This window comes from Pleurodeles waltl, chromosome 6 (assembly GCF_031143425.1).
Source record: "Pleurodeles waltl isolate 20211129_DDA chromosome 6, aPleWal1.hap1.20221129, whole genome shotgun sequence".
Taxonomy (NCBI): Eukaryota; Metazoa; Chordata; class Amphibia; order Caudata; family Salamandridae; genus Pleurodeles; species Pleurodeles waltl.
In genome coordinates, this window is record NC_090445.1 from 169,939,476 (window position 1) to 169,961,611 (window position 22,136).

The window sequence follows — 22,136 nt, forward strand, 5'->3', positions numbered from 1 at the left end:
CCCTCTCCCTTTGGAAAAAGGTGTCAGGGCTGGGGAGGAGTAGCCTCCCCCAGCCTCTGAAAATGTTTTGATGGGCACAGATGGTGCCCATCTCTGCATAAGCCTGTCTACACCGGTTCAGGGATCCCCCAGCCCTGCTCTGGCGCGAAACTGGACAAAGGAAAGGGGAGTGACCACTCCCCTGACCTGCACCTCCCCTGGGAGGTGCCCAGAGCTCCTCCAGTGTGCTCCAGACCTCTGCCATCTTGGAAACAGAGGTGCTGCTGGCACACTGGACTGCTCTGAGTGGCCAGGGCCAGCATGTGACATCAGAGACTCCTTCTGATAGGCTCTTACCTGTGTTGCTAGCCTATCCTCCTTCCTAAGTAGCCAAACCTCCTTTTCTGGCTGGAACAATTTGGCCACAGCACACAGAATGTATTGTCTAATAATATGACAAGGATGAATATCCCTGATGGTGTGTTGTAGGTTGGAGGAAGTATGAGGTTGAAGAAGAGTCTCAAGTCTTGTTAGTAGATGATGCCTTTATTCGTGGGTATTAGAGATCAATGTGCCATCATAGATGTACAGCCAACACGTGTTTCGTCACACAGGTGACTTCATCAAGGCTGGGCCGTCCTGTCAGAGTGGTAGGTAATAATCAGCTAAGTGGGTTCGATGAAAATGATCTTATTAGATTAGTAGACCTGAGAGTAGTATGGCTGCCCAAGCAGCAGCAGGTGAACAAGGTATTGAGCACGTAGGTTAAGACAGGCATAGAAAGCCCTGATAAGCTTTGAGTCAAAACCTGAAAAAGCCGAGTAGAGAAGCGCGGCACGCAGTCTAGGAGCGTCTGATACTACCCTTGTGCTCCTTTTCTGGCTATTTAGGGTCTCTGCTTTGGGGAATTCTTTAGATAACAAATGCAAGAGCTCATCAGAGTTCCTCTGCATCTCTCTCTTCACCTTCTGCCAAGGAATCGACTGCTGACTGCTCTGGACGCCTGCAAAACCGCAACAAAGTAGCAAAGACGACTACTGCAATCTTGTATCGCTGATCCAGCCGCCTTCTTGACTGCTTTCCTGGTGGTGCATGCTGTGGGGGTAGTCTGCCTCCTCTCTGCACTAGAAGCTCCGAAGAAATCTCCTGTGGGTCGACGGAATCTTCCCCCTGCAACCGCAGGCACCAAAAGACTGCATCACCGGTCCTCTGGGTCCCCTCTCAGCACAACGAGCGTGGTCCCTGGAACTCAGCAACTCTGTCCAAGTGACTCCCACAGTCCAGTGACTCTTCAGTCCAAGTTTGGTGGAGGTAAGTCCTTGCCTCCCCACGCTAGACTGCATTGCTGTGTACCGCGTGATTTGCAGCTGCTCCGGCTCCTGTGCACTCTTCCAGGATTTCCTTTGTGCACAGCCAAGCCTGGGTCCCCGACACTCTCACCTGCAGTGCACGACCTCCTGAGTTGTCCTCCGGCGTCGTGGGACCTTACTTTGGGACTTCGGGTGAGCTCCGGTTCACTCTTCTTCGTAGTGCCTGTTCTGGCACTTCTGCGGGTGCTGCTTGCTTCTGAGTGGGCTCCTTTTCTTGCTGGGCGCCCCCTCTGTCTCCTCACGCAATTGGCGACATCCTGGTCCCTCCTGGGCCACAGCAGCATCCAAAAACCCTAACCATGACCCTTGCAGCTAGCAAGGCTTGTTTGCGGTCTTTCTGCACAGAAACACCTCTGCAAGCTTCTTCACGACGTGGGACATCTATCCTCCAAAGGGAAAGTTCCTAGTCCTCTTCGTTCTTGCAAAATCCACAGCTTCTACCATCCAGTGGCAGCTTCTTTGCACCCTCAGCTGGCATTTCTTGGGCATCTGCCCACTCACGACTTGAGTGTGACTCTTGGACTTGGTCCCCTTGTTCCACAGGTTCTCTCGTCTGGAAATCCATCGTTGTTGCATTGCTGGTATTGGTCTTCCTTGCAGAATTCCCCTTTCACGACTTCTGTGCTCTCTGGGGAACTTAGGTGCACTTTGCACCCACTTTTCAGGGTCTTGGGGTGGGCTATTTTTGTAACCCTCACTGTTTTCTTACAGTCCCAGCGACCCTCTACAAGCTCACATAGGTTTGGGGTCCATACGTTATTCGCATTCCACTTTTGGAGTATATGGTTTGTGTTGCCCCTATACCTATGTGCTCTCATTGCAACTTTTGTGACTGTACATTGCTTGAATTGCTTTCTATTGCTATTACTGCATAATTTTGGTATTGTGTACATATATCTTGTGTATATTTGCTATCCTCATACTGAGGGTACTCACTGAGATACTTTTGGCATATTGTCATAAAAATAAAGTACCTTTATTTTTAGTATATCTGTGTATTGTGTTTTCTTATGATATTGTGCATATGACACCAGTGGTATAGTAGGAGCTTCACACGTCTCCTAGTTCAGCCTAAGCTGCTCTGCTAAGCTACCCTTTTCTATCAGCCTGAGCTGCTAGACACCTCTTCTACACTAATAAGGGATAACTGGACCTGGTGCAGAGTGTAAGTACCCCTTGGTACCACTACAAACCAGGCCAGCCTCCTACAGCTGCATCCTATGGAGCTGCACTCAGGTCTTCTTGGGGGACTTCACGCAGTGTTTACTAAGAAAATATCTATTAGTTGTGGGTAGAAACAGTGCAGCAACCTGGCTATTATATGTTGTTCAGCTGTTTCAGTGGTGTTTGCCTATGGCTTCAACACTGGGCAACTTAGGGCAATATGTACGAAAGCTTTTTCCCATAGACACAGAATGGGTAAAATCCTTTGGTACATCTGGCCCTTAGTGAGCTGAGTCACAGATGCTGACTTTCCACTTCAAAAGCTGTAAAGATTTCTGGTCCCAAAACAAACCCCATCCAAATTATAAGGGCTCAACAAAGCAACATAGGAGGTAGATTTCAGGGTGCCAAAGCAGGAGTCTGGTAATTGGGCCTCATCAGTGAGGTGTATCTCGAGTCCTATCGCACATGGAACTCATGGCTGTGTATACTTCTACCAGACATCACAGTGGTTTGAATTATAAGGCACTGCAAGCCTGGACTCGTTTGCATATGATAGGTGTCTCTAATGGCACAGTCGAGCTAAAAAACAATGTGTAGCAGTGCAGCCCAGAGACATTACTGGTGGCTGAGATTAGTTGAAGCATTTCACCCATCATTTTGTGCTGAGACTTCCCCAGTAGGAGCGCTATGTCCAGCTGTCTGCCCCAAAGCATTCCACCTGTTACCTTTTGTAGTGTCTATGAGAGTTTGCTCCCAGCTCAGAGGTATATTTCAGAGCTTTTTCTGAACCACCAGGGTTAACTTGGTTGTTCTCCAGAAAAAGGAATCCTGTGGAAATGGCATTAGAAGGGCTTTGCTAAACTGACCGGCCTCTTCTACGTGGTTTCCACTGGTGTATGATCCACCGAGTGGAGGGTTCCGAGGGTGGAATGAGCAGCATCTCCATCATCAAGAACTATGCATCACCTAGCTCTAGAGGAGGTGGGGCTATGAAGAGGAAGACTGAGCCCTCCTTAAATGAAGGCTTCTAGTCCACCAAGTTACATCTGCCTGAATGTGTGAGTCAGTGCTTAACTTGAACCAGGGGTTTCAGGTGGGGGCCACCGGCACTCATTTCTGGGAACCAGTGCTTATTTTTCCTCAACAGACTTTCATATAGAAAAAGACTGAGAAAAACACAAAAAGGGGAACGAGAGAGGAAGAGAAAGACTAAAATTGGTGACAAAGGGAGACTGCACCGATTAAAAAGAACCAGCAAGAGTTAGAGAAGGAGCTAGGAAGTTTTTTTGTGGTGGACTAAAGATGCATGACTTGGGAACAAGAGTACCAGCCCTGTTATTCGGCACGCTGGCATTCGATAGTGCTGGCTGTGGGTTTCTTTGCAAAACTTTGGGACTTGGCACTTATTCTTTTACAAATTAAGCACTGTTTTGGTGTATACCAAAGTGAATATCAATGTATATTTATGCGTTTGTTCATGTATGTCTATGGCAGTTCACGCAAACGTGTTTATAAGTGTGAGGCTGCAAGTAAGTGCCTTTTCTAGTCAACGTGATTGATTTGGGCTGATTCGATGAGATGTTGGCACTGTCCACGAGGCAGGCTAAACAAAATCTACATAATGGGCTGTTATAAAAATCTGGAATGTACACATGAAATCCGATTGTGAATCGAGATTTGTAACTTTGTATCACAAGACAGAACATCTTGTCTTCTCTAAGGTTGGCTAGTAAGAGCGAAGCCTCAAATTGCAACTTTTGTTTTTGTTTTCTAGGAACTGCTAACTCTTTTTTGACACAAGACATGAAGTTCGATACTTTCAACATCCCTTGGCAACCAGAAGTACAGATACAAAGGCCAAAGATCGTCCGACAAGTGGTAGAAAAGGAAAACCAAGCTGCTTATCGTCTGGATGACAAAATGCCCCGATATGTGCACTTCGCCAGCAACCAGACCAACAAGTGGGGCCACCCTCGATCATACAGGATCCAGATTGTCAGCTTTGCTGGGGAGTATTTGCCTGAAACAAGTCCAGTAGAGAATTCAATGAACTGGGCAAGGTAGGAGTATGCAATAATCTATGTGCTGTCTGATGCTATATTAATGTCGTAAATATCCTGCAAAAATACCGCATTCTCCACATCGCCCACCAATACTTCGTCAAAATAGATATATATTTATCATTCTCAACTCCACATCTACTTACCTTGTAATGTAGTGGCTAGGGTCAGTGTAATGATACAATACTTATGTCATGCAATGTAACACATGATATAATGGGAGACTACCCATTTATGTAGTCATTCATTCACTCATTCATGAATAGCTCTCTTGCCGATTTACAGTCATCACAGACTGCTTTTATGTGAAAGAAGAGATGAAAGGTCGTGGCCAGGTACCTTCCCTCTGTGCCTTTTTGATCCACTGCATACAATACAAAAACTGTGGATGCTATATATAAAATTGATGGGCAGAATTATGAAAAGTGGCGTTGCACCTAGTGCAGCACCACTTTTCTTGCACCCCTAATGGCAGCCTGGTAGCACCGTATTTAAAATACTGCGCCCCATGGGGATAGTGAGGGTGATTAGCGTCATATTTTTTTATGCTAGTCCTGCACTTTGAAGGATTAGTGTCAACATTTATGGCGCTAATCCTGCAAAGCACCCAGAGGCCCATTGTAATCAATGGGAGTCTCTTTTTAATGCCTTCACTTAGCAGGTGTTAAAAAATGCCGATAAAAATGGCGCAATGTGCCGTTTTTACAGCCCCCTAGCGCCAGAATGCCCCCCTTGCATACATTATTCCTGGTGCAGGCATAATGTGGCGCAAGGGGCTACAAAGTGGCACATAGCAAGCATGCCGACACTTTGTAAATATGGCATGGCGTTTTTCCCCTTCCAACGCCATATTAGCATAAAAAAATGATGCTTATGTGGCGTTGGAACGGCGCAAGGGCTCCATAAATCTGGCCCTGAATGTTTTGGGCCCTACCACTGCCCTGAGAAAGACTGCATCTGCTGCTCTCAGCTTCTGATTTGCACCTACTGAACTCTCGACTGATTGACCTTGTTCAATCACCCTTTTGGGCGATCAGGAGTTAGGTCACCTTCTGCTACCTACACCTACTTCTACCTACACCTAACTCTACCTACATCTACACCTACACCTACCTCTACCTACACTCTACCTACACCTACCTCTACCTACACCCACCTCTATGTACCTCTACCTCTGCCTACACCTACACCTATCTCTACCTGCACCTACCTCTATGTACCTCTTCCTACACATACCTCTACCTACACCTACCTCTATCTATACCTACCTCTACCTACCTTCTCCTCTACCTGCAGCTACCTCTTCCTACATATACCTCTACCTACACCGGCCTCTACCTGTACCTACAACTATCTCTACCTAGACCTTCCTCTACCTACACCTACCTACATCTACACCTACACCTACCTCTACCTACACTCTACCTACACCTACACCTACCTCTACCTACACCCACCTCTATGTACCTCTACCTCTGCCTACACCTACACCTATCTCTACCTGCACCTACCTCTATGTACCTCTACCTACACATACCTCTACCTACACCTACCTCTACCTACACCTAGCTCTTCCTATTCCTACCTCTACCTACCTCCTCCTCTACCTGCAGCTACCTCTTCCTACATCTACCTCTACCTACACCAGCCTCTACCTTTACCAACAACTATCTCTACCTAGACCTTCCTCTACCTACACATACCTACACCTACACCTACCTCTACCTCTCTCGACCTCTACCTGCACCTACCTCTAACTCTACCTACCTCTACCTCTACTTCTATCTACATCTAGCCCTACCTATACCTACCTCTACCTCCACCTACCTCTACTGCTACCTACACCTATACCTGCCTCTACCTACATCTACCTCTACCTCTACCTACACCTAACTCTACCTACACCTGCACCTACCTCTACCTACACCTACCTGTATCTGTACCTATGCCTACACCTACCTCTACCTACACCTACCTCTATCTACCTACCTCTAGATTTACCTGCACCCACCTCTACCTACACATTCCTTTACCTACAGCTGCTTCTACCTACACCTACCTCTACCTACACCTGCACTTACCTTTACTTACACCTATCTCTACATGTACCTAAACCTACCTCTACCTACCTCTACCTATACCTACACCTACCTCTACCTCTACCTACCTCTACTTACATCTACCTACAACTACCTTTATCTACCTCTACCTAAACATACCTCTACCTACCTCTAACTCAACCTTCCTCTACCTACACCTACTTCTACCAACACCTACCTCTACCTACACCTACTTCTACTGACACCTTCCTCTACCTACACCGACCTCTACCTCTATCTACATCTACCTCAACCTACCCCTACCCCTTCCTCTACCTCTAAATACATCTACACCTACCTCCACCTACCTCTATCTACACCTACTTCTACCTACACCTACCTCTACCTAGACCCACCTCTACCTGTACCTACACCTCTCTCTCTCTCTGTCTCTCTCTCTCACTTTCTTTCTCGCGCTCTCGTGTCCGGGCTCATACTGAGGGCACTTAAAGAGTATCGGTAGTACAAGGTACTACAGTACAAGGAGCTGTGTATTGAGGGCATAAACCCTATCGGTTCGATAATACAGGGAGCCGCGTATTGAGGGCACTTAAAGCATATTGGTAATACAATACAGGGAGCTGGTTCTCTGTCCTCTTTGCGTCATGCCAATAGGTTTCACCTTTGTTTCTTCATTCTATCTAACTGGAATACAAATATTACAAAACACGTGGTACCATCTGACACCATTCAGTATCACCTGACACCACCTCGTACCATCTGTTGGAGTTACCATGTTACCTTCCCCATTATTAATAAGCCCGGCGGACTTGTTCCAAGATTTATACATTTTACAGCATAACTGCCGGGCCCTGAAAAAGAGCAGGGCTAGGGAGTAATACCACCGCTGTCCTCACCCGCTGATGCCCCCTGTTCGCCTTTGCCCCAGCTCTTCTGACTGCCCTCTTCAGATTAGCTGTGAAATTAGGGTCAAACAGTGTATTGTGAAAGAAAATGGAACAGACCTTCCAAGGAATTGTAAGGCATCTTTGTATAGGGTTTGTGGGTCTCTCGATCAAGGAGTTCTTAGGACAATAGTTGGCAAGTAATGTATCTTAGGCATGTTTATCCAGTGTCGTTGGTGAAAACTGAATAGATTTTAGGTGTTGTGATATTCTCAGGGAGGATTTGAAATAAATTAGTGACAAAGATGGGTAGAAAGCACCTAGTGCCAGGATCATCAAACATAATAGAATATGAATACAACTTTGCAGGAAGTTTAGGGACAGTCCCTCTAGAAAGGAACAATGAGAATGGACGGGCTTTAAAGGCAGTTCTAACCACAACCACACATGCATGGGTGCACCAACAAAGACATCATGCTAGCAATCAGGAAAAAGCGCAAAGACTTCAGAAGCAAAAGCAACTGCTTTGTGTTCAGTGCTCCAATCTGAGATTACTAGGTTAATATTCTCATAGTGTGAGTTCTAGTGCATTTAACACATTCTGTATTTTAAGGATTGTGTTTTGTGTACTTCCCATTTTACTAAGGGTGTTTACAATGTACAGGTTGGACAGCCAAGGAAGGCTCGAGTCTGACTCGAACTAAATGCCTGGCTCTTGCTTGGCTCTTGACCATTACGACTAGCTTGTGAAAAAAGGAGACAATCTTGATCTTTTCCCTTCCTAATGCCGTTTTTTTAAATACAAAAACTGCTAAACACAGGACAGATGAGCCCACACATAAAATCCAGAAGGATGCATTTCAGTTTAAACTTTTTTCTGAAATTCAAAACACTCCAAGAGTAATACTATTTTCCATGTAGAGGATAAAAAAGGTTTTAAATGCATCTTTGGAAAATATATCCGAGTGTATAAATGTACACCTCGTGCATTTACGCATGCATAAGAAGTAATGCATGAGAGTACTCCTGAAAAGTTGCAACTATGACCGTTTCCAACTTTCCTGTGAGTACTCCCAGAATCCACTGTTAATTCGAAAACAGAAATCTAATCAGAAGCAGGCAGGATAATTCAGAATATCTTTCTGAGAATGTCCCTTTAATCTTTTATTTGCCAAAGCTCTTCTAGCACTGTGAATTTAACTCTTTTAAACAAATAATTCACCGGAAAGGGGGAAAAGCCAACCCAGCGCAAATGTGTTTCAAAACAATGTGCTCTCCCTGCTTTACTTTTGTGCGCAGCACTAAACTGTAAAAACGAACTCTCTCATAACTGCTCCGTTTAAGTGTGTGGTTAACGTATTTATTTTTTCATTAAGAGAGGCTTTAAGTTAAGTGGAAATATATCTCCTCATCTGTTTTGCCATCCGGCCTTCCCTCTACTGTGGGTTGTCAGCAGCTCTTGTGAGAAAACAGGAAATACGTGCCAGGCGGTTCACTCTGACCAGACTGATGACGGAGGCCTATGCGGGAAAAACTAGTGCACAGGCCCAGTGCCTCGCCCTCCATTTCAACGCCTCCCTGTAGATGAAGTGTTGACAAGCAGTTAAAACCCAATCAAATCAGATTAGCTGCCTGAAGGGAAGAGGTCTTCAAACTGGGGGAGGAGAAGGGGGGGCTAGGGGGCCCTCAAGCGATTGGGGGGCGCCAGACTCTGGTTAAACGGAGCATTAAGCAGAAGCATGTTATTGCATTTCTGTAAAGGTAACAGTACTTAACTGCATTGTTTAAATGGGTCTATACATATTTAAACATTCCAATGTTTATAAAATTGTGAAAGATTCTGAGGGGGGCCCAATGATTTCTATTTTTCAACTGGGGGGGCATGGCATTAAAAAGTTTGAAGACCACTGCTTAGGGGGATCAGATGGTCCTTATGTCACGCACCACGATGTTTTTTTCGATCTCTAGCTTTACTCATTGCTTCCCGGAACGTCCGCCTTTAAAACAATTGACTAAATCCCAGCGTTGGAAGTTAGGTCTACCAAGAATATGGTATTTTTCTGGCACTATAGTCGCTAGTGAGCCTGCCACGAGTTTTAGTCTCACATGACTGCTGCAAAGAGCAAGTGTTACTTCTGTATTGTGGAAGAGATCGGTACACAACAGTTGAACTTCATTTTAAGTGTGATGCACATTGCACACATATCCCCCTTAGCTATATCATGTATTTATAAACAAAATACGGTGCTGCTGACAGAATAATTTAAATCACATCCCTAAGGACATTTGTATAACCTCACTCACACAGTAAGGAGATGGGGTGACATCATCCACATAAGCTCCTAATTAAATAAGAGGGCACAACATATAAGGCGTTTTTTTTTTACCGTAGTGTCTACTTTGTATATGATTATAGACGGGTAGCTGTCACTAACGGGGTTGTTTCTCCACCAACAGCCCCAAGAGACATGAAATAGACAACAAAAGCACAGCTGAAATTTTCCAAAATGACTTTTGGTAGTCACCTGAACTGAAGACATAGCTTTTTTAAAACACCTCACTTGTATATGGTACACTCGCCCCCCCTAGCGCCTTGAGACCCTAAAGGGTGAGTAGCTGCACTTTACAAGCACTGATTGATTGATTGATTGACCTCCCCTTAAAATTCCAATACTTGACATCCTGCCACTCTCTCCACCTCCCTGTAAGACCTTCCTCCACCCCTCACCCTGGTTGCCTCGCTCATTGCTCTCAGTGGAGAGCAGAGAGCTGGCGCCATGCTGACAGCCGCTCTCAGTGAACCACACCAGCGCGGATACTGAAAGCCACGGAGCTACACAGACCTGTGGCAGATAGGAGAATCAGTGGTTGATGGCCATAAGAACTCTCCACCCATTCCCTCAGCTCTCTCAGTGCCACTATCTTCCATGCCACCTACTTCATTCAGAGCTCTGGAGACCCAGGTGAAGCAGAAGACCAGAGGAAGTAACCCTTTGGTGACAGAGCAGTCACCACCTCATGTTTTTTTTTTTAACCGTGGTGATATAATAGCCAAGAACGCTTGGCCACTCTTCAGACTGGTCACCAGCTGTTTAGACAGAGCCAGGGTCGGAATAGCCATAAGCTTGAATTTGGCTCACAGCCACAGGCTAGCAAATATTACTTGTTTTCAGTCATCCCTAATGGGATAGTGAAGGAGTGAGGTTTGTGTGCTGCCTATTAGGACCCAGGTATTGGAGTACAATGTTTACTTTCTCCTAAATTGCCCTTTGCACCGGAAGTGACGTCAGACAGACGCACGTATAGATACACTGCTGCTGGAATCTTCCATTTTACCACCTCTGGAAGCGATGTTTGAGTGAGTGCTCCCTACTCATTTCCTAGAACACCAAGATTAAGTCTATAGATGTATCTCACATTATCATATTTGCTGAAGCATGGTCAGGGTGTTGGCGGTGCAGGATTTTCTTCTCGTGATTTTCAGATCTCATCTGGCAAATAATTATGTATAGCAGCCTTGCAAAGTTTCCCTAGTTTGTGCGTGAATAGCTACTCCAGTCCAAGTTCTTTCACATCTGGGACTTTATCCCATTATAAATAGGACTCCTGGTATGATGGTATTTATTTTTTGACATTTCTGTCTGTGTTTATCCATATTTATATTTGGCACATTTTATCTGTCTTTATCCATATTTGGTTTAGGTTTTCTGCAAAAAAATGAATCTTAAATGTGTATATTCCTATATTTATTTAACTAGTAAATGTGGACTAATGCCAAACGCCTGACAGGCTTCAGTGATCTACAAACACTCAGATGATGAAATATGTACTTATAGGAAAACATGCACATTTTAGCATCAGGATTGTGCAGATCTACATTTAGAATCACTCAGAAACAACACAGTTTCCGTTTTACCCATATTTAAAAATAAACGTGTCTGTAAAACTCTTTATAGACAGAAAGCAAGGAGCCTTCATTATAAGAGGACTTCAAGTCTCGGTTTACAAAGCAAAACCCAAGGACCATGGAAACTTGTCAGGGCTGGCATGCCTCTTTACGTTGGTGAAGAATGCTGCCAGGAATCCCAGGGCTTAATTTGTAACATAAAAAAGTAAATTGAATAAATGCAGGAACCCAACGTTTTTCCAGATACCAAGGCTGCCTGTTCTTAATTTCACCTCTTTCTCCCTTTTCTGCCTTTCTCTTTTGGTCGTGGTAAAAATGTGAGAAGGAAAAATAATTCCGGGTCCCCTGGAAATATTATGCACTGAGGAAACTGTTCATCTGGGAGTTACCACATCTGTTGTCAGGATGGAGTTACCACATTTGTAGTCAGGACGGGCCCTGAACGGGATAGTGGATTATTTAAGGGAGAATATGCAGTTTATTGCACAGAGGTCTCTGGTGTTTCTCACACACTTGGAAATCTCAGAGTTTATATTGTAGTAGGTTTTCAGCACGAAGCGGGATGCAGGGGGAGACGCCATTACAGTTCATGTGCAATAGACACACTGATATCTGTGGTTTTGGTGTGTTGCTGTAAATATGCATGAAACTGGTCTTGTTTAGATGGGTTTTTAGACATGCACAAAACATTGGTGTTAAAATGGTTTTCAGACATGCATGGGGTTTGGAGGTGTCAAGGTTTGTTTGTGGTTATTTTCGTTTTTGGATTGTGCACCTGGCTGTTTGGTTTTGTGCATCTGTTACAGGTTATTTTCGGTAAGTTTTTTAACAGTTTGGGGTGTGTATAGGGGAGCAATACTTTGCTTTCATTGCTGGAACTGAGTGTCGTTTTCAGGTAATGGACTAATATTACGTACTCACGTTGTATTTGCAAGCACTCTGTTGCTATGCGGGTTCTGTAATTCTATGATCTTTGAAATGTGCACCGTGTTCTTTAAAGTGTATACATTTGTTTACAGTGATGCGAGCCTGAAATATGTCTGTTTCATTTTCTTTTTTTTTTTTGGGGGGGGGCAATGTGCCTACTTGTGACAAATGCACAGTTTGCTAAATCCCTCAGTGGGTTAATGCACTTGCTTCTTCAGTCTGAATTCACAGACAGACTCCTGTTTCATGTTTCTGACGTTTATACAACCACTACTATTTCAAAACTGGAACTCTGCAATGTATATCCAGCATGCTTCTGTACAATCGAACCCTTCTGTTAAATCTATAAAACCAACCATAATCAACGACAGTAGAACCCCTAACTAGTGACTTTTCTAATTTTCCAGCTCAGCAATGGTCATATCTTCTCTTCTGACTCTTAGGTACAAGCTGGCGGTCACCAAGCGGAAAGAGGAAGAGCTCCAGAGCACATCGATATTCAATCAAAACGACCCCTGGACACCGACCGTGAAATTCACTGACTTTATAAATGAGGAGAACATAACAAACGAGGTCAGTAGACGCCGGTCAGAGGAATAAGAGTGAAAGAGAATCATAACCATATTCCACATTACAGCATAATAACCTTACTGGGAAGAGAAAGGATGGAGGCAGAGACTAAAGATTTGAGTACTCAAGGGTTTGTTGTGGCATGCACCTTCATTATAAGGATTTTCTGAGCCCCAGGCAAAATTTAATTTTGCCATGTTGGCGCTCCCTCTCCCATATCAATAGGTCTGTATATGATGCTTCTGATAGCTGTCTGGGTCTGCCCATGGTAGCACTCAACAGCGGCTTCCCACAAGATAGCATAACATGTATTCGTAAAGCACACGTTTACTGTTGTGACATCTTGGTGATAAATATTAGACGTTTATTGTTACCCAAGTCAATGGGACTTATTTTATTGACGTCATAAGGATCAAAGGCTGAGAGGACTTCAGACTTGTGACCATGGAGTCAAATACACATTTCAAAAGTTCACTGAGCCACCAGGCTGATCAAAAAATCAGCAGTCCTTCTGCATAGCTGCCAAGTTTCCGAGATCCTTGTGTGATGTGCTGCTCCAGGCCAGGATGTTTCCTTTGAATTCTGGGACTTGGAGTCCTGTTTTATAATGGAATAAAAAGCTGCACGTCCAGAATTCAAAGAAAAATCCTGGATTGCAGCTGCAAATCAAGCACGGATCGGGGAAACTTGGCAGGGCTGCTGGTGCCTTAGCAATTTATAGGAAGAAATACTGCACTTTGCGCCATCCACCAGGAAAACCCCAGAAGAAACAAGCAACCAGTCAAAATGTATTTAATCTGCACTAGTTTCCTAAGGGCCAGATGTAACATTCTTCACAATAGCGATTACCTAATTGCGATTTTTAGCGAATTGCGATTAAGTAATCGCTATTGGAATGTATGAAACTCCAGGAGTTTCATTCTGCGATTCGCAAGGGCTCGCACATGGACCTACCTCATTAATATTCATGAGGTAGCTCGCAATTTGCGAGCCATTGTGAATTGCTACAGTCACGGGGGTGGTGGCCTGCTGGGCTCAGCAGAACACCATGTCTGTGACTGCTTTTCAGTAAAGCAATCTTTTTATTTTAAATGCAGCCCATTTTCCTTAAAGGAAAACGGGATGTGATTAAAAATGAAAAATGAAAAGTCTTCTTTTCATTTTTAAGAGTAGGCAGTGATCCGTGGGACCAATGCCTGCTCTTAAAAAGGTTTACACATGCATTCACAAAGGGGAAGGGCTCCCTTTGTGACCCCTTCCTCTTTGCGAATGGGTCACCACCAATTTGAAATTGGTGGTAACTGCAATTGTTTTGCGACCGCATTCACGGTCACAAAACAATCATACATACATCTGCGATTCGGTATTAGGAAGGGACGCCCTTGACATGCCCCTTCCTAATACCGAATCGGTATGTAGTCGCAAATCCGATTTGCGATTCGGTAACAAGTTACTGAATCGCAAGTTGGACTTGTTACATACCAAAATGCATTTTTGCGATCGCAAACGGCCATTTGGACTGTTTGCGATCGCAAAAATATTTGATACCTCTAGCCCCTCGTTCCTACTGGAGGTACTTAGCTGATAATAAAAAATAAGTGATGTTGGACTTCTCTACCGAAAAAAGAAGGTGAGTTTTTTTTGTTTTAATTTGTTTAGGCAGATATGTTCAAAATGACTTTGGAATAAAGTACGTTTGAGTAGTTTAAATATATGACTATTTAATTCATGAAAATCGAAAACTATTCAAGTGTTTTCTCTTAATCTTTCACTCTGTATAGGTTAGAAAATCAAAGTTCATGGGGGAGTGCTTTCACCTGGAATCCTTTTGGTTTCCAGTAAAAAAAAAGTTAAAAGGTTAGAACAAAAAAGAAAACACAATAAAGTAGAAAAGTAAAAAAATAGACTTAAAAAATACAATATACATAAACGTTTAGAAAAATACAGAAAAACATGCATGGGTTAGGATAAAGAATGAGGCTAAGGAGAAGTTTAGGGTTAGGCCTAGGTTATGTTAAGGGTTAGCACTAAAATATGGTGTTAGGGATGATGCAAGGGGACTTGTATGGGGGCCACGGTTATAGTTAGGATTGGGGAAGTGCTAAGGACAACGTCAGGAATTGAGTCAGGCTTAAGTAAACTTCAGGTGTTGAATTGACTTATGGTAAGAGCAAAATATGGTTTAAAAGAATGCGTTATGGTTAGATTTGGAGTCATGGTTAATGTTAGGATTGGGGTATTGGTTATGGGATACCGTATTATGAGATTTTAGTTTAGGTTGGGTTTATGGTATAGATTAGATATTGCAGAAAGACAGTGGCACAGTATGTGTGCGTGGGCGGAATTTCCCAATTAAATAGAAACAAGTTAAGAGTTAAGTTTGAGCAGGAAGTAACAGGGCTTAAGGTAGGGGTCAATGTATCTCTAGTTACAATTCATAAATAGCATAGTAAAAATTCAAGTTCTACCTGTACATTTTTTATCACATAAAAAAGGTGCTGTGAAGTTTCTACCTCTGTTATTTTTTTACATTAAGTGTTTTGAAATGTACCTTTCCCATTTGTGACTGTACAAACAGGGGCGGCTCCTTTACAATAGCAAAGGAGCTTTGCGCCCCTGGCTAAGCCAGGAGATGAAAGATAAAATGATATTTAATTATTGTTTTATCTTTCATCTGCTGGCTCAGCCAGCAGTGTGTATAGGGTGGGGTGGGGCTGGGCTGTGGGAGTTGGGAGGAGGGGAGAGTGCACTAAGTGCGCAAGTATGTTTGGCCGGCTGTCTCAGGACAGCCAAACACACATGCGCAGTTAGGTCTCTCCAACGCGGCTGTATACACAGCCGGGCGGGAGAATCAGTGCAGACCCCAGGTTTGTGTCTGAGCAGCACTCCGAGCCGCTCAGACCAATCCTGACACTGCTTACATGCTATGTTTAGCATGTAAACAGTGCCAGGATTGCTGGGGAGCCTGTGCTACCACATGCTGCCGTACAATATCTACTGTTTTTCTTGAACAGAAAGTTTCAACTGTGAAATTGTGCTAATGTTTCTGAACAAGAAACATCCGTCCTACAAGCAGGCAAGAACGAAACATAAATGTAGTATTGCTTTTGAGGAAAGGGTGCATTTTTCAGCCTTTGAAGTTGTGGGTAAGTTGTATTTTCCCTCAGATGGATATAGTTAAAAAATGATGTGGATCCTCACTAGCTTAAAGCAAAATAATGCCCCCTCTTTGTACAATTAGCTGTGCCCTCTTGAGATTTCTGATACTCAAGACATAAGCATTTAAGAGGAAAATAAAATCACTTAAGTCCTTCTACCATTGTATGGGGCTCTCATTTTTTAGGTTGCAGCCTACTGGTTTACTAAAATCATTTTGGGGACTTTCAGAAAGTTGACCTAGGAATGCATTCCGATCACTGATTACCATTGGCTTAGTGGTTTGTAACTCACAATTTCTGGCTTTCAATTTGTTGCCTTTATTTGCTTTAGGCTCTCCAGGTTCAGTTTGTCCCTCCCATTGTCTAAACTGTGTTTTCTGTATTCTTCCACAAACTCACTTTCTGTTAACATGCCTTTAAATCACATCATGTGATATTATTGCTGCATACTGGGGGTCAGAAAGAGTTTTTTCTAGCACACACAATATTTATATGAACTGTGCAAGTTTTTCAAAATATATCAGAATTATGAACGCACAAATGAAGCACATTTTTGTTATTTCTGAAGTCTGCTGGAAACAGATACTTTAATATGATCAAAACATGTCATTAAACTAGGTGATGCAATTTCTGCACACTTTCGCCTGTGCACTGTATAGTTTTATTGGTAAAACTGTATGTCTGTGCAAATGTAATGGTCATTTCAATTGAAAATGTGTTATCTGTAGTGACAGTGTGCTACCACACCATGCATACTCCACTTTACGCCACTCCACTTTACTCTGCACCTGTCCACACTACTGCACTGTACTCTACACCACTCCCTTTACACTACACCATGCCACTACACTCTACATCACTCCACTCTAGGACATTGCACTCTATGCCAATTCATACTATGTTGCTCTTTTCTACCCTGTACCACTCTACTGTATGCCAATGCACTGTCCACTACTCTACTCTACAGCACTGCACTTCTTGCCACAGCACTCTACACCACTCCAGTCCGGGCCATGCTAATCTACTCTACATAACTTCACTCTACACTGCTGTACTCTATGCCACTCTGCAACACTGCACTTTACACCACTGCCTCCATGCCAATACACTCTACACCAATGCACTTTACTCTGTAACACTCAACTTCATGCCTCTGCACTCTATGGTAATCCACAGTACGCCACCATAATCTACTCCGCACCACTGCACTCTACACCACTTTACTCTGTGTCATTACACTCTATGCAACTGCACTCTAACCTGCACCACGCCACTCTCTTCCCCTTCACTCTTTTCTGAAACAATCTACTTTATGTCACTGCACTCTATGCCACCCTACTCTGAACCACTGCACTCTACGCCAATGCACTCTATTTACCTGCACACTGTCAGTGAACTCTACACCACTGCACTCTACTCCGCATCACTGTATTGTATGCCACTGCTCTCTATGCCACTGTACTCCACTTTACACTTCTGCACTCTGACACTTACTCTGCAACACTGCAGTCTCTGCCACGGAACTCTAAGCCACTCTACTCTGCACTACTCCACTGTATGCCACTGCAGTCTAGGCCACTGCCCCCTATTGCACTATACTGACACCACTGTATGCTACTCTACTCTGCACCACTCTACGCCACTGCACTCTATGCCACTCCACTCTACTCTGCACTCTGCGTTACTGCACTCTTTGCCATTTGTCTCAACTCTGCTCCACTGCCCTCTGCATTACTCATCTTTATCCCACTCCACTCTGCACCTCCCTACTCTACACCACTGCACTTCATGCCCCTACACTCTACACCACTCTACTCTATGCCACTGTAGTCTGTGCCACACTACTCTGTGCCACTCCACTCTGCACCTCTGTACTCTACTATGCACCAATGTCATCTGTGCCACTACATTCTACAATGCTGCATTGTACGCCACTGAGTTCAATACCACTGCACTCAAAGCCACTGCACTCTATGCCACTCCAGTGCATGCCACTCTGTGTAATTCCACACTATAGCACTTCAATACACAACACTCTCTGCCACTTCACTCTACAGCACTCTTCTCCACCCTTCACCATTTCTCTCTGCCACACTCCACGCCACTCTCCTCCATGCCACTAACTTTTAGCCATGCTGGACAGCAGCCACGCCAGTGAACAACATGGCTAAAATACATTGGCAAAGCCAATAGCTCTTGCAGAGACGAGGCCTTTGGCTTTGCCAATGCTTGTGTAGTCGAATTTCATGACATAAAGAAGTGACACAACTCTGATGGCAAAATAGTATATGTTTAAATCAAATAAAAATACGGCCAGGAGTACAGCTCAGTTCTGTAATTGAAACCACACTCAAGTCAGCTCTTACAAACAGCATCTTTTATACTCTTGGTCCACAAAGGAAACTTCTCATCTCTTATCATATTCCCAATTAGCACAGTAGCTCGATATTTTGTTATCTTATTTGCCCTTGGGACAAGCAATAATTCTCTAAAAGACATCTGACTACTTGTCACTAAAATGCAGCTGTGGCATATATAATATACGCATTCATCCTCTAACGGACACAGTGTCTTTTGATCTCACCCTTGGAACTCAATCAGTGTATCCTCCCTACGCTACTTCCATGCTCTGAAGGTTTTACGGCCTGTCCTCCTCCCTATACCAACCTTGACGCACACAAACGTCTTGTGCCTCCCTTTCAGGTCTGCCATGATTTACACTTCTTCCTAACACTGGTATCAGAAAGTGACTCAGGCTCTCATGTGTGTGACCTTCTAAATTATCTGGGGTATGCAAGGCCTGGCCGTAACTGCTTTGCCCTGCACGCGGCCTTCCCTTCCATTCGCCTGTCTGTCTCTGTACTCCATTCTAATATGATACCCAGGTTTAGGCCTGTACTTGTCTTGCACAGGGTCTTGCACAGGGTACACTACAGGGTTTCCCTCTTAAACCATGTGTTGACCAGAGTGGGCCTTATTTTTTTTTCTTGAGGCATGTTACACTTGTAATAACATTGGGGTTCTGGCTTGCTTCTAGTGCCTGGGGCTTTTAGCTGTAATGGTAGCTGGTTGTGAGCTGCTGTGATTGTAAGGGGTCCTCAAGTTTAATTTTAATAAAGGTGGAGTTTTACCCGCTATCAGTGTCTGGGGCCATTGTTTTTTTAGGGCTGAGCGCAAATCGCTTGGTCCCTGCTGTAATCTCTCTGTGGGCTTTTCACCACGCCCACTGCACATCCATCAGTTTGGTTTGTTCATGGGCTTGCCTTTTAAAATTCGCTTGATTTCATTAATGATAAGCATACATCCGTCATGCCTTTTCCGATGTTTAGCCCTCCTCGAGCGCACAGGTAAAGTACTGAAAACATACGAGGCTCCCTATTTCCGTATGGTTTCTGGACTACTTTTTCTTTTTATTCATAGGCAGCGCGATCTCGCTGGGCATTAATTGTGTGCTTTGCATGACATCGACCTTGTTACATGGATAATTGCATTTTTGTCAGTTACATGGATAATTGCACTTTTGCCAATATGTTTGACTGCGAGCGAACTTCTGTTTCCTTTTGTATGTCTTGCTTATGTGAAACTGTTTTACTTTTCATTTTCAGTTTGTGTGGCAAGAAAAGTCCGGTTAGCAGTTTACAACGCTTATAGCTCTAACTTGAGCAAACGCGAAACCCATTGCATTGCAAATGCTTGTTATTAGAATGAGGCCTGATTTGCTGCATGCCTCTGTGGGCATCAGTGTGATTGACAGCGGGGTTATGACCTGCTGACATTGTAATGGGTTCAGGAGCTGGGCTCTAGTCTGTTGCTGGTATCTGGGGATGTCATTCTTATCATAAAGGGGGTTTGGTCTGCTGTTTGTGGCTAGGGCCCTTAGATTTTATGAAAATGGTGCTACGACCTTCAAAAGGCATCGACAAGTGCTGTCCTGACTAACGAAGGGACCCTTGCAACAAAGGCTGAAGGGGTGCGGTTTATATCTCTGATTTGATGAAGGGCAGACCTGGATGCTTCGGCAAAGTTGTCCTTATAACTTGCATGTGGAGAGGACAATGCTTGTGAACTCGACAGTAACATTATCCATTGTTTGTAATAACATTGTTAAATTTGCATAAGCCAGATGGATGGATGTGCTGCGGTTCCACGACAAAGCTTTAACCATGTTTCAGGAGATGTGTGGAAATAAATGGGAGAAGAGAGGCTAAATCACAGCTTTTCACTTCCACAAAGGTATCAATTTAATTGTAGAGCTAGTTATAACTATGTGTATTAAGTATTAAAATAATGGAAGGAGAGGAAGGTGCGGGCATGAAAGCTGAATGAAGGGGGTGGTTGGTTCTGTTTGGAATGACACTGAATCATTGCAGTAAAAGACACAGATGTACCATTACTCATAACATGTGCATAAGTCATACTTCTTCCAACAACTGAGGTTGCACAGAGATGTGGAAAGTATTTGTGTGGTGCTGCTTAAAGTATTACGCAAACAATATGCATTCTCTCTAGTTTCCCCAAACACGAAAGGTAGAAGAGAGGCTTGTCCTAAAACAAAAGGGAGCAGATTTAAGACCACCTTGCGCCACTTTAGTGCTGCCTTAGTGTCATTTTTTTACGCTAAGGTGGCCTTTTCCCAGTGCCATATTTACAGAGTGGCGCAATGCATGCATTGCACAACTTTGTAACCCACTGCGTCACATTATGCATGCCATGCATAATGTATGCAAAGGGTGTGTTCCAGCGCAAGGGGGCCCGCAAAAATGGCCCAATGAAATCTACAAGATTTCATTGCGCCATTTTGGCGTAATGTTTAAAAGGATTGCCTCCATTGTAATCAATGGGCCTCCTTGCACTTTGCTCCACTGGTGTCAAACTTTTTGACACTAGTGGAGCAAAGTGCCACAACAGCGTAAAGGATTTTGAGGCTGTTCCTAATACCACCATGGTGTGCCGTATCATAAATATGGCACACACATTGTGACGTTAGAGGGGGTGCAGGGGGTGCAAGAAAAGTGGCGCTGCATTGGATGCAGCTCAACTTTTCTTAAATTCGGCCCAAGCAATGACATATGCATCTATGATGAATCTGTTGTACAAAACATGGAGGCCCATTGATTAAAATGGGTGCGTCCTTTTAACGCCTGCTTTCAGCAGGAGTTAAAAATGACGCCAAAAATGGAGCAATGAAATCTTATAGATTTCATTGCACCATCTTTGCGGGCCTCCTTGCGCCGGAACACCCCCTTTGTATACATTATGCATGGCGCATGCATAATGTGGCGCAAAGGGTTCCAAAGTGGTGCAATGCATGCACTGCACCACTTTGTAAATATAGCGTGTGGAAAAGGCCACCTTAGCACCGCCTTAGCATAAAAAAATGATGCTAAGGCGGCACTAAAGTGGCACAAGGGGCTCTTAAATCTGCCCCTTAGTGACAATTCTTAAATGAGGACATAGTTTGAGGGGCTGAAGTGCTACAATGCATCGACAAAATTTTAACCATATTTCAACATTTTGGTGACAGGTAACCTGAGACTAACAAGAGTAGGTATCACTGCCGATTTAAGAGGGGCTTATCTGGTTAAGTCTACTTACGGTATGTCTGGCAGGTAAGAATAGTAGAAACTGTTGACAATTGCTGTCAGTCACACCAGTCTAACAAAAAGCTTCTGCACAGACCAAAATGTCTCCCCCACCATCCCGCCAAGAAATCACATATTGCTTTCATCTCAATTTATGAGAACACATATTTCAATGTGAGAGTCTAACCTCTTTATCCAAGCCGTATAAACTCCTCCATGAGCTCCGGTTGCCCCTTCTGTGGTGCACATTCTGATCTCATCTAGATAGTTGGAAAAGACAATTATGTTCATGGTCTCCATTATCCTCTCCGGATTGTACATATTTGGGATCTAAACTCTTCTCTCTTTGGCATGGTGTAGGCTCAACTGCATCCGAATCCCTTTTTATAAGGTTTCTCTCACTTGATCTTTGGATGATGTGATCTCTAAGAACTAAATATGACGTTCAGTAAGACATCGGAACCCACCAGCA

The 22,136-nt window shown here is 43.9% G+C and overlaps 1 protein-coding gene across 1 annotated transcript in view; it reads left to right on the plus strand.

Moving 5' to 3' along the window:
• LOC138299471 (amine oxidase [copper-containing] 3-like) overlaps window positions 1–22,136 on the plus strand; it is a 70,175-nt gene that overhangs the window by 46,107 nt on the left and 1,932 nt on the right. The window contains exons 2-3 of the mRNA XM_069237738.1: window positions 4,291–4,576; window positions 12,798–12,927. Of these exons, the coding sequence (XP_069093839.1) occupies window positions 4,291–4,576; window positions 12,798–12,927 (416 nt within the window). The remainder of the gene's footprint in view (window positions 1–4,290; window positions 4,577–12,797; window positions 12,928–22,136) is intronic.